Below are 21,645 nucleotides of genomic sequence, written 5' to 3'. Positions count from 1 at the left end.
CATCCCACTCTAACTCTTCAAGCAAAAATGTAAGGTTTAAGCCTAAATTAAATGAAAGGTTTTATTCCTTTAAAATTCTGTAAATAATTAGGAATTTATTGAAATTGAGTTATAAAAAATGGAATTTCTAAACAGTTCTTTCCTTATAGTTTAATGGAATAATACTTTTTTTAAAAAACTAATCAAGATAGTTTGTTAAGTACTTTGCAAAAACAGAATGGTGATGAAACTGAAGTTTTGCCATTTTGGCAGCTCTTCCAGTATACTTATTGTGCCTCAATACATTTTTTTAACAGCCAGATAGAGTTTACTAAATCCTAAAAACCAAATGAAAAATAGATGTTTTCCTTATTAAAGGGGAATTTTTTTTAATCCCAAAAGTTAAAAAAGAAATTCAAGTTTTGATACGAAAACAATTAAAACAGGATAAAACGTCCAAAGGGACTCAGTCCATTCTTTTAATATTAGCAGAATGAAGATTGTTTTTTTATTTATTCCTCCTGTTTTTGTCTCCTTTAAACATACACATGTTAAAGATTAGGAAGAGCACACTCAGCCTTTAGCTGTGTTATAAAATGTTTACATGTTCATAATTTTTATTGTGGTTTTCCTTAAGTTATCCTTATTGGGATAACGTTTGTGCGTTTCTACATCACTCTTAACTAAGTCTCAAGTCACAATAAAAACATATGAAAGTTTTTCTATTCTTGTTTAAGGAAATTCAAAACAAAATAAGTCAAGTACTCTGAGTACTTTCATTCCTCTGCCCAGAATTTCAAGGGGGTTGAAAATCCACATGAATTAAAATAGTGGCTTTGAGTCCTAAGTTTGTCCTAATTTAGGAAGTTTTCGTCGTCTTAACTCAAAGCTATGTATGTTAAAATTAATTTGAATGAAGCATTTAAAAATAAAAATCTGCAGGATCATCCTTAGGAGGCTTAAAAAAATATTCTTGACGTGCACATAGGCTCATCTTCTAGTTTGTAAGCTGCTGGAATGTGATATACCAGAAACTGAACGGATTTTAAAAGAGGAATTTATTAAGTTGCGACTTTACAGTTCTAAGACCGTGAAAATGTCCAAATTAAGGCACCAACAAGAGGTTACTTTCACTCAAGAAAGGCCAGTGAAGTTTTGGGTTTCTCTCTCAGTTGGAAGAGCAATAGTGAAGTCTGCTTGCTTTCTCTCCAGGTTTCTTGTTTCATGAAGTTCCTTGGGGGTGTTTTCCTTCTTAATCTCCAAAGGTCTCTGGCTGTGTGGGCTCTAAAGCTTTTTCTAAATAGTTCCCTCTTAAAGGGCTCCAGTAAGCAACCCCACCTTGAATGGGGTTACCATTCTAATCAGAAGTTACCACCCAATATTGGGGGGTCAAATCTCTATGGACACAATAAAAATGCTCCCATTCAACAATATTGAGTGAGAATTAAAGGGCTTGGCTTTTCTAGGGTACACAACAGATTCAAACTGGCGCAGCTCCTAACAATTTAGATAGGTTTATTTATTAATAAATCCCAAATAAAGATTAAAAAATAAAAATCACTTTAGATATAACTTTGATTGCTCCCATATGCTATATGAGGATTTAAACTGCAATAAAAAGTTTTATAAAAATATATATACAAATACATATTCTTATCTATGAAAACACTAGCATACAAAGTTGAAATTAAAAGGTTATCCGAAGTGACACAAATGTTCTAAATGTTAAGGAAACTTAATAAAAATGCCTTTTGTGTTTGTAAAACAGAAGTGAAATAAAAGTGATCTGTTGTTAGGAATTTGTTTTGGAAACATTAATAAATTATAGATGAAAATTCTTAGTATCCATTATATTGTCATCTGAAACAGATTCATCCATTTTCTTCAGCAAAGAATAATAGGCATATTAATAAACTCTAGGTCAGTCATTGTATACTACAACCAAGAAAGCCCACTGGACAACCAGAGATGTGGTCACATAGGGGGTCAGAGTGGGCCATACCAAGTGTCTCACTCTGGAGCTATGAGGCCACCCTCCCTTTGGGACAATTTTATCTATAGATACAGACAATGGGTACCTTTTTAATCCTGTTTTCTTAAAGTTTGTATTACTAGTCTATAACAGATAGCAAAGAGATAGCTCTAGCAGTAGATGAAGCAAGAGGGAATGATGTTTTACAATAAACATTTCTATCTTTCAATCCAAGCTTCTCAATTAATTCTTGAAGAGGGACCAACTCACTCCTTTCAATCAGATTAAACTCCTGAACAAAATAAGTCGAATGCTTAAAGAAGGTACCGAGGTGAGCCTCCTCCTGCAGCTGCATCACAGAATCGAAGTGCTGGTTATAAATTTGGGCGTAAACCCTGAATGGATATTTTAAAATAGTCTTTGCCACACACATAAAGTTTTTGGGAAATGGGACACTAATCTTAGAAGGAAAAAGAGTTTCATCATCAAGCTGATCATGAACCCACGTCATCAAGTATTCAATGTATTTTGGAGGAGAACATTTGATTGGCCTTTCAGTATTAATATCATCTGCCCACTGATACTTGTTCTAGTTTTCTAGCTGCTGGAATGCAATATACCAGAAACAGAATGGCTTTTAGAAAAGGAAATTTAATAAGTTGCAAGTGAACAGTTTTTAGGCTGTATAAATGTTCCAGTTAAAGTAAGGCTATTGAAATGTCCAATCCAAGGCATCCAGGGAAAGATACCTAGATTCAAGAAGGCTGATGAAGTTTAGAGTTTCTCTGTCCAGTGGAAAGGCACACGGCGAACACGGCCTCATCTGCTAGCTTCCTCTCCAGCTCCCCAGGAGGCACTTTGCTTCTTCATCTCCAAAAGTTGCTGCCTGGTGGACTCTGTACTTTGTGGTTCTACAGCATTCTGTCATCCGCTGCTCTCAGAATCTCCAAAGGTCGCTGGCTGGTGTACTCTGTGCTTCTCTCGACCTCGAGGCTCTGCTTGGCTCTGCTGTGGCTTTCTCATCGTTCTCAAAAGGCATTCTCTCCGAAAAATGTCTCCTCTTTTATAGGATCTTGGTAAACTAATCAAGACCCACCTGGAATGGGTGGAGACATGTCTCTACCTAATGAAGTTTAATACCCACACTTGATTGATTCACAGCTCCATGGAGATAATCTAAAGTTTTCAACATATGGTGCTGAATAGAGATTAGAAGAAATGGCTGTCTTTTCAAAATGGAATTAGGATTAAAACATGGCTTTTCTAGGATACGTAAATCCTTTAAAACCAGCATATTCTACTCTCTGGACCCTGAAAAATGACATGTTTTCCCAAATACAAAATACATTCATTCTGGGTGGTGTGACAGTGGCACAGTGGCAGAATTCTTACCTGCCATGCCAGAGACCTTGGTTTGATTCCCTGGTACCCGTCTAAGTGGAAAAAAAAAAAAGACATTCATTCCATAACAACATCAGAGAACCTCAAACCATTTCAGTAACATTACAAATACAATACAAGGTTAAAACCACTACAAAGCATCATCAGAGTTAGTTACAGGCATGGTCTATTCTAAGACAAAATCCTCCTCTGGCTCTGGACCTGTGAAACTCAAACAGGTTATTTGCTACCAGCATACGAAGGAGGAACAGTCATAGGATACATGTACCTGTTTTCATAGGCAGGAAGGAACACAGAGGTCACTGGACCCAAGCAGTTTTGAAAACCTGCAGGGCAAGCTCCATTAGATTTCAAAGTCTGAGAGTCATTTATTTTCTAGGTTTTAGGAAGTGGCAGTCCCACCCTTCCCAAGGGCCTACGCAGCGGCCCACCTCTCTCCGAACGCAACCTTGGGGGACATTGGGGAGACCACCTTTTTCTCAGCTCTACCCTCTCCAAGCATTGGGGGCATACCTGGGATCTCTGCCATCTCCTGGACACACGCTCAACCCCTCCATGTGGGCAGCCAGGCTCTCCCCAAGCTCCAAGGAATGTGCTCCACCCTCTCCAAGACCTCAGGTAGCACAGCTGTACTGCTGCAACAAGGTGGAAGGCCATCCTCTGCCTTTGGGGCAAACTCACCCTCTCCATGTGCTTGGGTGTGAGTGGACCACTCTCCTGGTGCAAGGCTTCTTGGCTTCAGACCTCGGGTTTCATTGTTCTGCCTTCGAGATTAATTTTCCTCCACTGTGTTCCTTCTCTGTCCCTCTCAGTCCCGACTGGCAGTGGTTCTCTTTATACAGATCCCAGCAACATTCTTGTTGGCTTTCTATGCAGTAGCCTCAGATCATGCCCATCAGACATAAGGAGTTTGCACAGATCTTTCCTGGATAATTCCATGTCCAGTCCTGGCTTTCTCTGAAACAGCTGACTGGTTCCACATTTGACCAAAGCTTCCTGAAGAGGTGCCAACTCATGCCTTTTAATCAGATCAAACTCCTGAACAAAATAAATAAAGTATTTAAAGGAGGTATTGAGGTGGTCCTTCTCTTGGAGCTGCATCACAAAATCAAAGTGCTGTTGATAAATATGGGCGTAAACCCTGAATAGATACTTTAGAATAGTCTTTGCCACAGACGTAGAGTTTTTGGGAAATGGGACACCAATCTTAGAAGGAAAAAGATTTAGTGTACAATTCAGTGGAATTAATTACACTCAACCTATTTTACTACCATCACCAACATTTGTTACCAAAACTTTTTCATCACCTCAAACAGAACTCCACACTCATTAAGCAATAATTCCCCATTCCTGGTTTGTTCATATGAAACTTATCCCTGTAAAGGATAAGCTAAGCTTACTTAAAATTGGACCTGAAAGTCACCCCCAGAGAACCTCTTTTGTTGCTCAGATGTGGCCTCTGTCTTTGAGCCAACGTGACAAGCAAGTTCATTGCCCACCCCCCCTCTCTATGTGGGACGTGACTCCCAGGGGTGTAAAACTTCCTGGCAACATGGTACAGAAATCCTAGAATGAACTGGGACTCAGCATCAAGGGATTGAGAAAACCTTCTTGACCAAAAGGGGAAGAGACAAATGAGACAAAATAAAGTGTCAATGGCTGAGAGATTTCAAACAGAGTTGAGAGGTTGTTTTGGAGGTTATTCTTACGCATTATATAGACATCATCTTTTTAGTTAAGGTATATTGGAGAGGCTGTAGGGATGTGCCTGAAAATGTAGAGCTGTATTCCAGTAGCCATGTTTCTTGAAGATGATTGTATAATGATACAGCTTTTGCGATGTGACTGTGTGATTATGAAAACCTTCTGTCTGATGTGCCTTTTATCTACGGTATGGACAAATGAGTAAAACTTATGGTTTAAAAATAAATAAATAATAGGGGAACAAATGTTAAAATAAATTTAGTAGATTGAAATGCTAGTGATCAATGAAAGGGAGTGGTAGTGGTAAGGGTATAGGAAAAAATAGGGGAAACAAAGGCTAAAATATATTGGGTAGATGGAAATACTAGCAGTCAATGAGAGGAAGGGGTAAAGAGTATGGTATGTATGAGTTTTTTTTTTCTTTTTTCTTTTTCTGAATTGATACAAATGTTCTAAGACATGATCACGGTGATGAATATACAACTATGTGATGATATTGTGAGTTATTGATTATATACCAAGAATGGAATGATTATATGGTAAGAATATTTGTGTTTGGATGTTATGTTTAAAAAAAAAAACAACTAGAAACCAAATAATAATAATAATAATAATAATAATAATAATAATTCCCCATTCCCTTCTCCCCCTCATCACTCAACATGATGTCTTCAAGGTTCATCCATGTGGTAGCATATGTTAGAACTTCTTTCCTTTTTATGGCTAAATAATACTCTATTGTATGTGGACACCACATTTTGCTTGTTAATAGACACTTGGTTGCTTCTACCTTGTGGCTATTGAATAATACTGTTAAGAACATTGGTGAACATATATATCTCATGTGAGTCCTTGCTTTCAGTTCTTTTGGCTGTATATCTAGAAGTAGGATTGCCATGTCATATGGTAATTCTGTGTTCAACTTTCTGAACTATCGAACTGATTTCTGTAGCAGCTACACCATTTTACAGTACCACTAACCAAGGTATAAGGGTTCCAGTTTCACCACATTCTTGACAAAACTTGTTAAATATATATATATATATATATATATATATATATTAATAATTATATACTACAATGTGTGAAGTGGCATTTCATGGGTTTGATTTGCTTCTCCCTGATGATTAGTGATGTTATGTATCTTTTCATGTGCTTATTGACCAGTGTATAACATCTTTAGGATAAAAGTTTATTCAAGCCTTTTTCCCATTTTTAATTGGGTTGTTTGTCTTTCTGCTGTTGAGTTGTAGGATTTCTTTATATAGTCTGCACACTAAACCCATATCAGGATCCAGTCTAGGGTCAGGTATTACATTTAATTGTCATTTCTCGTTAACCTTCTTTACTCTGAAATATTTTTACAGCATTTCTTTTTTTGTCTTTTACAACATTGACATTTTTGAAGACTGCAGTCCCTGCCTCCCTCTTTTAATAAAATATTCCTCATTTTGGGCTTGTGATTAGATTTTTCCTTGTGATTAGATTCAGGTTGTGCATTTTTAGCTGGAATGCTACATTTGGGATAATGTGTCATTCTGTGGTATAACATCTGTAGTTATATGATGTCCATGACTGCCTCATAGCCGTGCTTATGATCACCCATTCATAGTGTTGTCTGATTACTCCATTGTATATATTTAATAGTTTTTCCCTCTTGCAACTAATGAGCAATTTGTGGGGATACACATGAAAATATCCTGTTCCTCATCAAACTTCTCCTAGATAAATCATCTGAATACTGTCATTCTCTTTTTCATGAATTGGATTGATTGTAAGAGCACCATTATTACTAGTTGTTCTACTTATTAGAAAAGTATGAGGCATAATAATGCTAGTAAATAGAAAAATGAGTATTGGTGATAATAGTAATTTCTTGTCTAAATGAAAAGTGCTGTGAAAGAGAAACAATTCATTTATTTATTGGCCATATCTTGTTACTTGTCAAATGTGTGAATTTTGGCAATTAAATAATTGCCACACTGTGTTTTGTATAAAGAAAAGACCATTCTGCTTAGCATGTGAAAAGTGGTTTCTTCTGGCTGAGGAGAAATCTAGTATGAGGCTTTTCATGCTCCTTATTTAATTCTGTCTTTACAAAGTATCTTAATAACCAAAGCCTTAAAAAAAGAGGTTCTTAGAAAAAGAGACATGAGAAATTTTTCAAAGCAGGTATTTTTTCATGTGTCTTTTCAAGTTTATTGGACTGGATTTTACTACTGTAGATGGACAAATTTAAGCAAAGAGAAATTTCTTTCCCCATATTGTTATTTCCCCAGATTCTGCATTTGTTCATTTAAAATCTAACTTAGGGTGGGTCATGTGGCTCAGCAGGTAGAGTTCTGGCCTGCCATGCCAGAGACCTTGGTTCGATTCCCAGTGCCTGCCCATGAAACAAACAAACAAACAAAACTAACCTAATCAATTTAGAATCACCTTACTTAAAAATACTGGTACATATGAGACTTTTACTGTGTTCTCACCAGTGTTCAATACCATGTTTCAAAGCAACCACTATACAGTACATCTATGGAACCTTAACCTCTTTCCAAATAATTGCCCATCTTTATATCTTGGGTATCTTCAGTCAAGTATACTACTAACTTTCTCTAACATTGGTTCACTGCTTTATGCCTTCTACTTTGTTGGTGTTAACTTTTACCTTGGTTCCTCTCGTTCCTGTAAATTCCTTTCCCTTTAAATTCCTCTCCTGTTTCTGAGTTCTACAGTACCAAATATAGGTAAGCTATACATGGCAGAGTTAACAATGATAGAACTTTCTGGAACAAGATCTACCTTAGCCTGTGGTATACTAGTGAATTTTGGAAAAAGAGAGCTACATTTTCTACCATTTTAGACATCTGTTTAACTGTATTTTAAATGAGAGGTCTATGACTAAAACAAAAAAAAAACGTAAAATGTTAGAGCTGGAAGTGACTTTAGAAATAATCTTTCAATATCCCTTTCTCCAGATAAGGAAGCTGATTCTGGAGAGGTAAAATGACTTGCATTGCGGTTAATTAAATTGCATAGCTGGTAATAAAGTTCCCCTGACTACCAGGACAGTGTTTTTTCACCACCTTATTTTGCTTCAGATTTATTTGCCCAACTAAGCTAGTTCCAAGGAGTATCTACTACCTTGGAACTTTGGCTTATAGGGTATGCAATGATAACTATAGCTTTGTCACAAAATCACAGTGCATCCTACTCTTAATTACAGCTTTGTGTTGTTTAGTGAAGTCAGTTTATGCTTCATATGCTATTTAAGAAGGCAGACATAAAAACATATTTTTATTTCTCTAACCTTTCCCCAGTCAGTGACCTGCTATCCAGATCTCAAGAATAATGTGACCTTGGGCCAGTGATTTGTTTTTGCCTCATTTTCCTACTGGATAATGATACTTATCTCAAAATATTTTTGTAAGAATTAGATAAATAAGTATTTGTTAAGTTCTTAAAACAGTGCTTGTACATTGGAAATGTTATATAAGTGTTTGTTAAATTTGTTAAAATAAATAGAGCAATAAACAACTAAGTAGCATTTTATCTGTTTCCTAAGTTAATAGTCTCAGTTAAGCAGCATCGCAGTGGCATAGAAAACATATTCTCAGCTATCTAGAATAAACCTTACAACTGAGTGGTAAATTTTTTCAACACAAGCTTTGGAAAGTGAAGATTAAGATTTGACATCAAGAAAGAAGTAGAAAATGCTTCTAGGAGAATAAAGTAATTTATCTCACAAAATCTATTCCTTAAAGTTAAATATTTTCTTGATGGAAAAATCCAGGTACTCCCTCCTTTATAACCCGATAATTTCAGTGTTTTCAAGATATTTTGAGATAAAAACCCAAGAACTTCATTACCTAATTTTCAGCCGTTGCAGATTAGCAGTAGCAACCAAATTAGGAAAATTCGTTTTTAGCATGTCAGTAGTGAGACGTAATGGTGATGAGAAGGTTCAGGAAAACCCCAATATACTGCAGCCCTTTGTGTCATTTTATTGTGGTATAGTGCTATAATTGATGTTCATAATCATAAAATTTTTCTGCCAGAAGGGTCCTTGAGGGTTGTCTAATTTAGTTTTCTCATTTTACGATTGATAAAATGACCTTGAAATACCAAGAATGTGTTAAATCATGTTCTATATATATTATGTGTGAGAAGTCAGACAAACATGCATTGCATTTTAGAAAGCTTTCTTTGTAAGGTAGTTTAAAAAAAGTTCTGTTGCCTAAAAGGTTTAGTTGCTTTCTAGCTGTTTCATTATCTGAAATATATTTATTTCATAATGATACCTCATACATGAGGCATTCTTTCATATAGATCTCTCCCCAGAGGTTAATTAAAACTTCTTACAACAAATATAATTTTAGTGAAAATCTTTAAGAACAATATAATCAGCCACTATTGAACTGTGTGACCTGGGGAGTTTATTCTCTGCTCTATAAAATGTTCATGATAATTGCCTTTCCATATACCATGACTAGTGTGAGAACTAAACTAAATCATGCATGTGAATGTTCTGAGAATTATAGTGTGAAATGTAATTGAAAGTAGTGATAATGGTTGTATTAACAGTTTTCTGAAATCAGGTAAAATGCCACTGAACAGGGAACATAAAGCTGTAGAACTTTTGGAGTTACACTGTGGGAATTAACTTGTAAAAATGGAATTGAGTACGCTCAGGACTTGTGGACAGTTATGGTATGCATTGTACTGTGCTGAGGACTAGTAGACAGTTATGGTATACATTGTAGCTAATAAGGTCCAGCACACAATCAACCATTGTTAAGGCCTTGCATTGGGTTTAACCAGTCTCTTGCTGAAATACTTAATAATGCTGCTTTTTGCCTAAAACTAGTGTCAGGTCAACTGAGAAATTAATTTGGTAAGGTGGCTAGAATATAAATATATAAAATCAGTATTAACTGTGATTTATTACATATACTTCGTAATGGCAATCAAAATAAAGAATATGACAAGAAATACGTAAGGCCTGTTAGAATTATGATGCTTTATTTATGGGTATAAACGATTTGAATGATTGAATGGACAAACCATGAGCCTGGAAGGGGAGGCTTTGATATTGCTTAAATATCAAGACTTTAAAAAGGCTAGTTCTTCTCAAATTCATCTATTTAAGACTCCAGCCAATATTTTAACATAATTTTTTTTAATTCTAAAGTTTATCTGGAATGTAGGAGATGAGTCAGTATAATTTTGAAAACATTGTCAATTCTTGATCTGCTACATAGAATAATGCATAATGTGAATTACAGTAATTCATGTAGTCCTGATTTAGAAATAGACTAATAGAAAAAAATTGAGGTCTCATATATAGAGCCATCTATGTATGAAGTTTGGAATATCACTTCAAATTAGGTGGGAAGGGGTAGATTTTTAAATTAGTGGTGGGATGATTATTGGTTATCCATTTGGAAAAAAGAAACTTTGTTTCATTAAATAATAAAACAGATTCCAGATAGATTGAATATTCCAAATGTGAAAAAGTCATACAAATAACTATTAGAAACTATAGGAAAATACTGAATTTCAGTTTTATTGACATCGTCAAAAACTGAAAAGAGGATTAGATAAAACAAAGAACTTTTATATGACAAAACATATGTCAAGCTTAGTGAAAGACACTGAAAAAACCTATTCAATTATTTTAAATTTAGTTTCAAAATAATTTAAAGGTTAAAAAATGGAAAACTTGAAGGTTTTAGTTCTGGTTTTCTTCTCCTTTGTGTGTGTGCAAGTATATAAGTTATAGAATTTATAAATTTTCATATAAATATGCAAAGTTTCTTTTTAACTTGAAGAAATAATTTAGAAATTATCTTATTTTCAAAGATATATTTTTACAGTGGGAGAATATTTTTGTAAGAACAAAATAGTACATTCTTTAAGAATTATGATTATAAGGAATGTTTTTTTTCCAAGCTGATTTCTTTGGCCACTGAAAACTATTTACTAAAGTTTTTAGAGTAAAAATGTAATGTTAATTTTGGAAGATTATGCACTGCTATGTCTCTTTATATTAGTCTAACTTCAGATATTTTATTTTGTTCAGTCAGGTCAATTCAGTGAAGATATGATACCCACAGTGGGCTTCAACATGAGGAAAGTAACTAAAGGTAACGTCACAATAAAGGTATGTTGGCTTCTTACCTTTTTGATTTAAGTTGATTAGCATATACGGCTAGAAATTTTTCTGTTCCTTTTTTTGTTTTTGTGTATTTGCAGTTCTTAACTAATAAATGGGTGTGTTTCAAAAGAGTATAAATCAATTGCATTTTGTTTCTCTAATAGGTCAGAAAGTATGAGTTGAAGTGTTACAGGTGGTCTGTATAAAGCTTAGCATATGGGTACACAGGAGCAGTATTTGGAATTTAGATGTTCCTGCAATATATGACTCCCAACCTCAAAAGTATTTGGAATGTACTACTACATTATTTTATATATTATATGTTAAAACTAATTATATATAATATTGGTAATTTAACATTTATTGTATTTGTGGTAGCAAATACTGCAATCCAGGTTTTTCCTCCTTTAGATTGAAGCCCTAAAATTGGCAATTAAAAAATAGGAAAAGAAAGTAAAGGTGAGAGTGGGCCAAGATGGCAGCCTAGTGAGGTGTGGGATTTAGTTCGTCCTCCAGAGCAGCTAGTAAATAACGAGGAACAGTACAGAACAACCGCTGGGGCCACATCAGGGACCGGACACACAGCATACCCCAGTCTGGACCAGCTGGACTGGCTGCAAGGCCACCCAGAATCGTGAGTTCCCCAAACTGCGGTGGCCAGCACCCCTCTTCCACAGGCTGCTTCCCAGACAGGAAAGGAAAGAGACTTTACCAGCAGCAGAGGCTGAATGCAATCAAGCTCCAGTTGTGGAATTAATTAACAAATTCTGACTACTAAAAATAGTTCCCTAGCTCAGCAGAACCTCAACTAAAAGCTGAGTTGCTGGTTTTTGCCCCTGCACTGAGTGGGCAGGGCTGACGGAAAAAGAATAATAAAAAAAAGAAACAGGTCTTTTGGATCAGATAACACATAATACTTGAAAGGGTCTGGGCCCTGAACAAAAGGAGGGGGCACATAGGACCTGAAGATACACAAAGCAACATACCAGCTTAAGCTCTTGTTTGGCAAACCCAGGGAATGGAAGTCCTGCTCTGAAAAGGATTTTTCTTTTTTTTTTGTGGCTGTGTTTCTATGGTTTGACTGCTCTTTGGATACAGCTGCAAGGCTTCTCAGGCTCCAGCTACCCCAGGCATAGGCAGAATTAAGCTTGTTTGACTGTTTGCATGGAGACTCTGCCTTCCATGGGAGAGGGGTGGGGCCCAGCTCAGATGATTCCCTCCCTCAAGGAATTCAGACCCCAGGGTCTGGAAAACTGAAGCGATTAAAGTCAACTACAACCTCTCCTCTGTCTCCACCACCCCCGCAGCAGGGAGAGTCTGCTGAAGTTGAATGTACTGCATCATCTTATGCTGGTGGGACCTGCAGGCAGAAAAGTGCCACATACTGGCAGAATAGGAAAAACAGAGTCCAGAGAGTTCATAGGGGAAGCCTTTCAATCTGCTGGGTCTTACCGTCAGGGAAAACTGACGCAGGTTACTCTTTCCTCCTGACAGGAGGCCAGTTTGGTCTGGGAAAAATCTAATACCTAAGTAGACCCTCCTAAATGGGGGGAAAAAAGGCACCATAAGGACAGAGCAAGAAACAAGAAAACAAGAACTGAAAAATTCTGATCTGTTAAACAAAACCTAAGCTAGAGGTCCAGAATAACCTGAACTGAATGTCAAAGAACAGATAGACAACGAAGTCATCCAGCAAGAAACGCCTAGGTAAAAAAAGTGAAAACAATCTCCAGAATAAACTAATTAAGGTAATTAAATGCCTAGACACCAGCACACACACAAAAAATCATACTAGGAAAATTGAAGAGATGACCTAGTGTAAGAAACAAACCACCAATACAAATGAGATAAAGGAGTTGAAACAATTAATTCAGAATGTTCAAATAGACATGGAAAACCTCATCAAAAATCAAATTGATGCATTGAAGGAAGATATAAAGAAGGCAAGGAATGAACAAAAAGAAGAAATTGGAAGTCAGAAAAAACAAATCACAGAACTTATGGGAATGAAAGACACAATAGAAGAGATGAAAAAAGAACAATGGAAACCTACAATGTCAGATTTTATGAGGCGGAAGATAAGATTAGTGAACTGGAGGATGGGACATCTGAAGTTTGAGAAGCGAAAGAAAATGTAGGGAAAAGAATGGAAAAATGAACAGGGATTCAGGGAATTGAATGACAACATGAAGCGCACGAATATACGTGTTGTGGGTGTCCCAGGAGAAGAGAAAGGAAAAGGAGGAGAAAAACTAATGGAGGAAATTATCACTGAAAGTTTCCCACCTCTTATGAAAGACTTAAAATTACTGATTCAAGAAGTGTAGCATACTCCAAACAGAATAGATCCAAACAGACATACTCCAAGACACTTTATGAATCAGAATGTCAGATGTCAAAGAGAAAGAGAGAATCTCAGAAACAGCAAGAGCAAAGCAATCCATCACATGCAAGGGAAGCCCAATAAGACTATGTGTATATCTCTCAGTAGAAACCATGGAGGTGAGAAGACAGTGGGATGATATATTTAAGTTACTAAAAGAGAAAAACTGCCAACCAAGAATTCTATATCCACCAAAATTATTCTTCAAAAATGAGGGGGAAATTAAAACATTTTCAGACAAAAAATCACTGAGAGAATTTGTGACCAAGAGACCGGCTCTGCAAAAATACTAAAAGGAGCACAAGAGACAAATAGGAAAAGATAGCAGAGAGAGGTGTGGAGAAGAGTAGAAATGAAGATTATCAGTAAAGGTAAAAAGAAGAAAAATTAGATATGACATATAAAATCCAAAAAGCAAAATGGTAGAAGAAAGAACTGCCCATACAGTAATAAAACTAAATGTTAATGAATTAAACTCCCCAATCAAAAGACATAGGCTGGCAGAATGGATTAAAAAACAGGGCCCATATATATGCTATCTACAGGAAACGCGTCTTAGACCCAAGGATAAACATAGGTTGAAAGTGAAAGGTGGGGAAAAGATATTTCATGCAAATAACAATCAGAAAATTCCAAAAGTAGCTATACTAATATCCAACAAATTAAACTTAAAATGTAAAACAGTTAAAAGAGGCAAAGCAGGACACTATGTATTAATAAAAGGAACACTTCAACAAGAAGACATAAAATCATAAATATTTATGCACTGAGCCAGAATGCTCCAAAATACATGAGGCAAACAGTGAAAACATTGAAAAGAGAAATAGACACATCTACCATAATAGTTGGAGACTTCAATTCCCCACTGTCATCAATGGAGAGAACATCTAGACAGAGGATCAATAAAGAGAGAATTTGAATAATACAATAAATGAGCTAGACTTAACAGACATTTATAGAACATAACACCCCACAACAGCAGGATTGATCTTTTTCTCAAGTGCTCATGGATCATTCTCAAGGGTAGAGCATATGCTGGGTCACAAAGCCAGTCTCAGTAAATTTAAAAAGCTTGAAATCATACAAAATACTTTCTCAGATCATAAAGGAATGAATTTAGGAAAGCAGTAATAGGCAGAATGCCAGAAAATTCACAAATATGTGGAGACTCAAGAACACACTCTTAAACAACCAGTGGGTCAAGGAAGAAATTACAAGAGAAATAAGTAAGTATCTCGAGGCAAATGAAAATGAAGACACAACATTTCAAAATTTATGGGATGCTGCAGAGGTAGTGCTAAGAGGGAAATTTATTGCCCTAAATGCCTATATCAAAAAAGAAGAAAGAGCAAAAACAGAGGAAGTAACTGTCCACTGGAGGAACTAGAGAAAGAGCAGCAAACTAATCCCAAAGGAAGCAAAAGTAAAGAAATAAGATCAGAGCAGAAATAAATGAAGTTGAGAACCGGACAACAATCAAGAAAATCAACAAACAGAAGTTGGTTCTAGGAGAAAATCAATATGATTGATGGACCCTTGGTGAGGTTGACAAAAAGAAGAAGAGAGAGGATGCAAATAAATAAAGTCAGGAACGGAAAAGGAAACATTACCAATGACCCCACAGAAATAGAGGAAGTAATGAGAGGATAGTATGAACAACTTTATGTTAATAAACTTTACAGTGTAGATGAAATAGACAACTTCCTGGAAAGGCATGGACAACCAACTTTGACTTGAGAAGAAATAGATGACCTCAACAAACAAATAGCAAATAAAGAAATTGAGTCAGTCATTAAGAAGCTCCCCCAAAAGAAAAGTCCAGGACAAGATGGCTTCACGTGTGAATTCTACCAAGCATTCAAGAAAGAATTAGTACCAGTCCTGCTCAAACTCTTCAAAAAAATTGAAAAGTAGGAAAAACTACCTAACTTATTCTATGAAGCCAACATCACCCTCATACCAAAGCCAGACAAAGATATTACAAGAAAAGAAAACTAAAGACCAATCTTTCCAATGAATATGGATGTAAAAATCCTCAACAAAATTCTTGCAAATCGAATCCAGCAGCATATTAAAAGAATTATACACCATGACCAAGTAGGATTCATCCCAGGTATGCAAGGATGGTTCAACATATGAAAATCAATTAATGTAATACACCACATCAGCAAATCAAAGCAGAAAATCCACATGATCATCTCGATTGATGCAGAAAAGGCATTTGACAAAACTCAACATCCTTTCCTGTTGAAAACACTTCAAAGGATGGGAATAAAAGGGAACTTCCTCAACATGATAAAGGGAATATATGAAAAACCCATGGCTAACATCATCCTCAATGGGGAAAAACTGAAAACTTTCCCCCTAAGATCAGGAACAAGACAAGGATGTCCACGATCACTTTTATTCAGCATTGTGTTGGAAGTTGTAGCCAGAGCAATTGGACAAGGAAAAGAAATACAAGGCATCAAAATTGGAAAGAAGGAAGTGAATCTCTCACTGTTTCCAGATGATATGATACTGTATGTCGAAAACCTTGAAAAATCCACAGCAATACTACTAGAGCTGATAAATGAGCACAGCAAAGTGGCAGGTTACAAGATCAACACTCAAAAATCTGTAGTGTTTCTATACAATTACAATGAAGAATCTGAGGGGGATTCAAGAAAAAAATTCCATTTACAATTGCCACCAAAAGAATAAAATAATTAGGAATAAATTTCAAGAGACAAAAGACGTATACAAAGAAAACTACAAGGAATTGTTAAAAGAAATCACAGAAGACCTAAATAAATGGAAAGGCATACTGTGTTCATGGATTGGAAGGCTAAATATAGTTGAGATGTCAATTCTACCTAAATTGATTTACAGATTCAAGGCAATACCAGTTAAAATCCTAAAAACTTACTTTTCAGAAATTGAAAAATCAACAACCAAATTTATCTGGAAGGGCAGGGTGCCCCGAATAGCTAAAAGTATCCTGAGAAAGAAGAATGAAGTCGAGGTCTCACACTACCTAATTTTAAGGCATATTATGAAGCTACAGTGGTCAAAACAGCATGGTACTGGCATAAAGATAGATGTATTGAATAATGGAATCTATGGAGTGTTCAGATTTAGACCCTCTCATCTATAGACAATTGATCTTTGATAAGGCAGTCACGTCAACTCACCTGGGACAGAACAGTCTCTTCAATAAATGGTGCCTAGAAAACTGAATATCTACTTGCAAAAGAATGAAAGAGGATCCATATCTCACACCCTATGCAAAAATTAACTCAAAATGGATCAAAGACCTAAACATTAGATCCAAGACCATAAAAGTGTTAGAAGAAAATGTAGGAAAAGTTCTTATAAATCTTACAATAAAAGTTGGTTTCCTAGACCTTACACCCAAAGCACAGACATTGAAGAGAGAAATAAATACATGGGAACTCCTCAAAATTAAACACTTCTCCACGTCAAAGAACTTCATCAAGAAAGTAAAAAGGCAGCCTACACAATGGGAGACAATATTTGGAAATGATGTATCAGATGAAGTTCTAGTATCCATAATACATAAAGAGATTGTTCAACTCAACAACAAAAAGACAGGACCCAATTACAAAATGGACAAAAGACATGAACAGACACTTCTCAGAAGAGGAAATACAAATGACCAAAATTTCATGAGCACATGAGAAGATGCTCAACTTCCCTGACTATTAGGGAAATGCAAATCAAAACTGCAATGAGACATCATCTCACACCCATCAGAATGGCCATTGTCAATAAAACAGAAATTAAAAAGTGCTGGAGAGAAACTTTTTTATGGGGAAAGAGGCACACTTATCCACTGTTGTTGGGAATTTCAAATGGTACAACTGCCATGGAAGACATTTTGGCGCTTCTTCAGGAAGCTACGTATGGAATTGCCATATGATCCAACAGTACCATTGTTACTAATGTCTACTCAAAGGACATGAGGGCAAGGACACAAATGGACATTTGCACACCAATGTTTATAGCAGCATTATTTACATTTGCCAAGAGGTGGAAACAGTCAAAATGTCCATCAGCAGATGAGTGGCTAAATAAGCTGTGGTATATACATACAATGGAATATTATGCAGTTGTAAGACAATAATGTTATGAAGCATGTAACAACATGGCTGGATCTTGACGACTATATACTGAGTGAGATTAGCCAGAAACAAAAGGACAAATACTGTATGGTCTCACTGATTTGAACTGACATTAATGAATGAACTTGGAAAACTTCAACTGGTAACAGAGACCATCAGGAGATAGAAATAGGGTAGATATGGGGTAATTGGAACTGAAGGGATACAGATTGTGCAACAGTACTGATTATAAAAATTCAGAAATGGATAGGGCAATAATACCTAATTGTAATACAATAAAGTCAGAGCACTGAATAAAGCTGAATGTGAGAAAGATAGAGTGAGGAGGCTTGGAGGCACAAATAAAATCAGAAGGAAAGATAGATGATAAAGACTATCGTATATAGAGATGGTATAATCTAGGAATGCCTAGAGTGTATAATGATAGTGACTAAATGTACAAATTTAAAAATGTTTTTGTATGAGGAAGAACAAAGAAGTGTCAATAATGCAGGGTGTTGAAAATGGATGGTAATTAATATTTTAAAACTTTAACTTCTGTGTAAGATTAAAGCAAAAAATGCTTATTAGGTATAAAATTTATATTTTGACTAGTGCGTTTCCTAATATAACTTATGTGGACAGCTTAAGTGAACATCATAGTACATGGAACCTTGAGTAGGGCATGAGATTTTGTAGGTTTGTCCAGAGTGATGCCCTGATAAATCCCAGAGTGATTTGAACAGTGTATAAAAAAGTATTTGCAAAGTCTCCTTGGGGGAATGGTGAGAAGGGGGGAAAATTCAACTTCCCCAAGTGGACAATTTTTCATATTCTCACAAGCAGTGGGGACAACCAAGCAATAGACTGAGTTCCCAATTTTGGGGTTTGTTCAGATGAAACTTAACCCTGCAAAGGATAGGCTAAGCCTACTTAAAATTAGGCCTAAGAGTCACCCCCAAGATATCCTCTTTTGTTGCTCAGATGTGGCCTCTCTCAGCCAACTGGACAAGCAAACTCACTGCCCTCCCCCTCTCTACGGGCGATGTGACTCCCAGGGGTGTGGACCTTCCTGGCAACGTGGGACAGAAATCCTAGAATGAGCTGGGACTCAGCATCATGGAAATGAGAAAACCTTCTCAACCAAAAGGGGGAAGAGTGAAATGAGACAAAATAAAGTGTCAATGGCTGAGAGATTCCAAACAGAGTTGAGAGGTTATCCTGGAGATTATTCTTTTTTTTTTTTTAATTTTTTTAATTTTTTATTAATTAAAAAAAAAATTACAAGAAGCACAAACATTCCCAACACATACACTCAGCAATTCACAATATCATCACATAGTTGCATATTCATCATCATGATCATTTCTCACACATTTGCATCAATTCAGAAAAAGACATAAAAAGACAACAGAAAAATAAAACGAAAACAGGAAAAAAAATTTTACATGCCATACCCCTTACCCCTCGCTTTCATTGATCGCTAGCATTTCAAACTAAATTTATTTTAACATTTGTTCCCCCTATTATTTATTTTTATTCCATATATTCTACTCATCTGTTGACAAGGTAGATAAAAGAAGCATCAGACACAAGGTTTTCACAATCACACAGTCACGTTGTGAAAGCCACATCATTGTACAATCATCATCAAGAAACATGGCTACTGGAACACAGCTCTACATTTTCAGGCAGTGCCCTCCAGCCTCTCCATTACATCTTGAATAACAAGCTGATATCTACTTGATGCATAAGAATAACCTCCAGGATAACCTCTCAACTCTGTTTGGAATCTCTCAGCCATTGACACTTTGTCTCATTTCCCTCTTCCCCCTTTTGGTCAAGAAGGTTTTCTCAATCCCTTGATGCTAAGTCTCAGCTCATTCTAGGGTTTTTCTCAATCCCTTGATGCTGAGTCTCCGCTCATTCCAAGATCTCTGTCCCATGTTGCCAGGAAGGTCCACATCCCTGGGAGTCATGTCCCACGTAGAGAGGGTTAGGGTGGTGAGACTGCTCGTTGTGTTGGCTGGAGAGAGGGGCCACATCTGAGCAACAAAAGAGGCTCTCTTGGGGGTGACTCTTAGGCCTAAATTTTAAGTAGACTTGGCCTATCCTTTGCGGGGTTAAGTTTCATATGAACAACCCCCAAGACTGGGGGCTCTACCTATAGCTTTGGTTGTCCACACTGTTTGTGAGAATATCAAGAATTCAACTTGGAGAAGTTGAATTTCTCCCCATTCTCACCACTCCCCGAAGGGGGCTTTGCAAATACTTTTCCACTCACTGATCGAATAACTGTGGGATTCATCGGGGCATCACTCTGGACAAACCAACAAAATCTCATGTCCTACCTGAGATTCCAGGTACTTATGGTGTTCAATCAAACTATCTACATAAGTTATATTAGGAAATGCACTAGTCAGAATATTAATTTTGTAACAGATAAACATTTTTTGCTTTAGTCTCACACAGAAGGTAACATTTTAAAATATTAGTTACCATCTATTTTCAGTACCCTGCAATAATGACATTCCTTTGTTCTTCCTCATGCAAAAAAATTTTTAAAATTGTACCTTGTACATTTCACTGTTATTATACACTCTAGGCATTCCTAGATTATACCATCTCAATCTTTAACATCTATCGTTCTGATTTCAATATGTCCCCAGCCCTCTTTCAATATGTCCCCAGCCCTCGAGATTATTCTTATGCATTAAATAGATATCACCTTTTTTACTTAAGGTGTTTTGGAGAGGCTGGAGGGAACTGCCTGAAAATATATAGCTGTGTTCCAATAGCCATGTTTCTTGAAGATGACTGTATAATGATATAGCTTTTGCAGTTGACTGTGTGATTGTGAAAACCTTGCTTCTGATGCTCCTTTTATCTATCTGCTTTATCGACAGACAAGTAAAACATATGAATTAAAAATAAACAAATAATATGGGGAACAAACATTAATTTAGTAGATTGAAATGGTAGTAATCAAGGAAAGGGAGGGAGGGGTAAGGGGTATGGTATGTATGAATTTTTTTCTGTTTTCTTTTTCTGAATTGATGCAAATGTTCTAAGAAATGACCATGATGATGAATATACAACTGTGCAATGATATTGTGAGTTACTGAGTATATATGTAGAATGGAATGATCATATGGTAAGAATATTCATGTTTGTATGTTATGTTTAATAAAAAAAAAAGAAAAAGTTTGCTGTTTATTAGGGACCATATTTTCGTCTTTTTTGGGAGGGAGGGGCTTTCAATCATCTTTGGGAGTTTATTTCTATTGCATGAAACCTTATGGCTATTTTCCCTATTTCTCGCATCTCACAGAAGCTGTTCACTAAACTCTTTTTGTGGAGGCTCCTAACTTATTCATGTATGTCTCTATGCATGTTTGGACTTTGTTTCTATAGCTAAATTAGAGGCTTCTTCAAGATAAATGATCAAGTTTATCTTCAAGATAAATTTAAGACTTTTTATGTAACCTTGTGTCCAGCATGGTCCCTGTTGTAGTTTTTTAGCTGCCAGAATGCAATATACCAGAAACGGAATGGCTTTTAAAAAGGGGAATTTAATAAGTTGCTCGTTTACAGTTCTAAGGCTGAGAAAATGTCCCAATTAAAGCAAGTGTATAGAAATGTCAAATCAGAGGCATCCATCCAGGGAAAGATATGTTAGTTCAAGAAGGCCGATGAAGTTCAGGGTCTCTCTTAAGTGAGAAGGCACATGGCGAACATAGTCACGGCTTCTCTCTCAGCTGAAAGGGCACATGGTGAACACGGCGTCATCTGCTAGCTTTCTTTCCTGGCTTCCGGTTTCATGAAGCTCCCTGGGAGGCGTTTTCCTTCTTCATCTCCAAAGGTCCCTGGCTCGTGGACTCTCTGCTTCGTGGTGCTGCAGCATTCTCTGCTCTCTCCGAATTGCCCGTTCTCCAAAGTGTTTCCTCTTTTA

At 36.4% G+C, this 21,645-nt stretch overlaps 1 protein-coding gene across 1 annotated transcript in view; it reads left to right on the top strand.

The window, feature by feature from the left end:
- Nucleotides 1-21,645, top strand: part of ARL8B (ARF like GTPase 8B) — an 86,922-nt gene that overhangs the window by 54,329 nt on the left and 10,948 nt on the right. The window contains exon 2 of the mRNA XM_077116683.1: nt 11,133-11,213. Coding sequence (XP_076972798.1) covers nt 11,133-11,213 — 81 coding nt within the window. The remainder of the gene's footprint in view (nt 1-11,132; nt 11,214-21,645) is intronic.

Source organism: Tamandua tetradactyla, chromosome 9 (assembly GCF_023851605.1).
Source record: "Tamandua tetradactyla isolate mTamTet1 chromosome 9, mTamTet1.pri, whole genome shotgun sequence".
NCBI lineage: Eukaryota > Metazoa > Chordata > Mammalia > Pilosa > Myrmecophagidae > Tamandua > Tamandua tetradactyla.
Note: the sequence above shows the minus strand (reverse complement) of the source record. Positions and strands in the feature narration are given on the sequence as shown.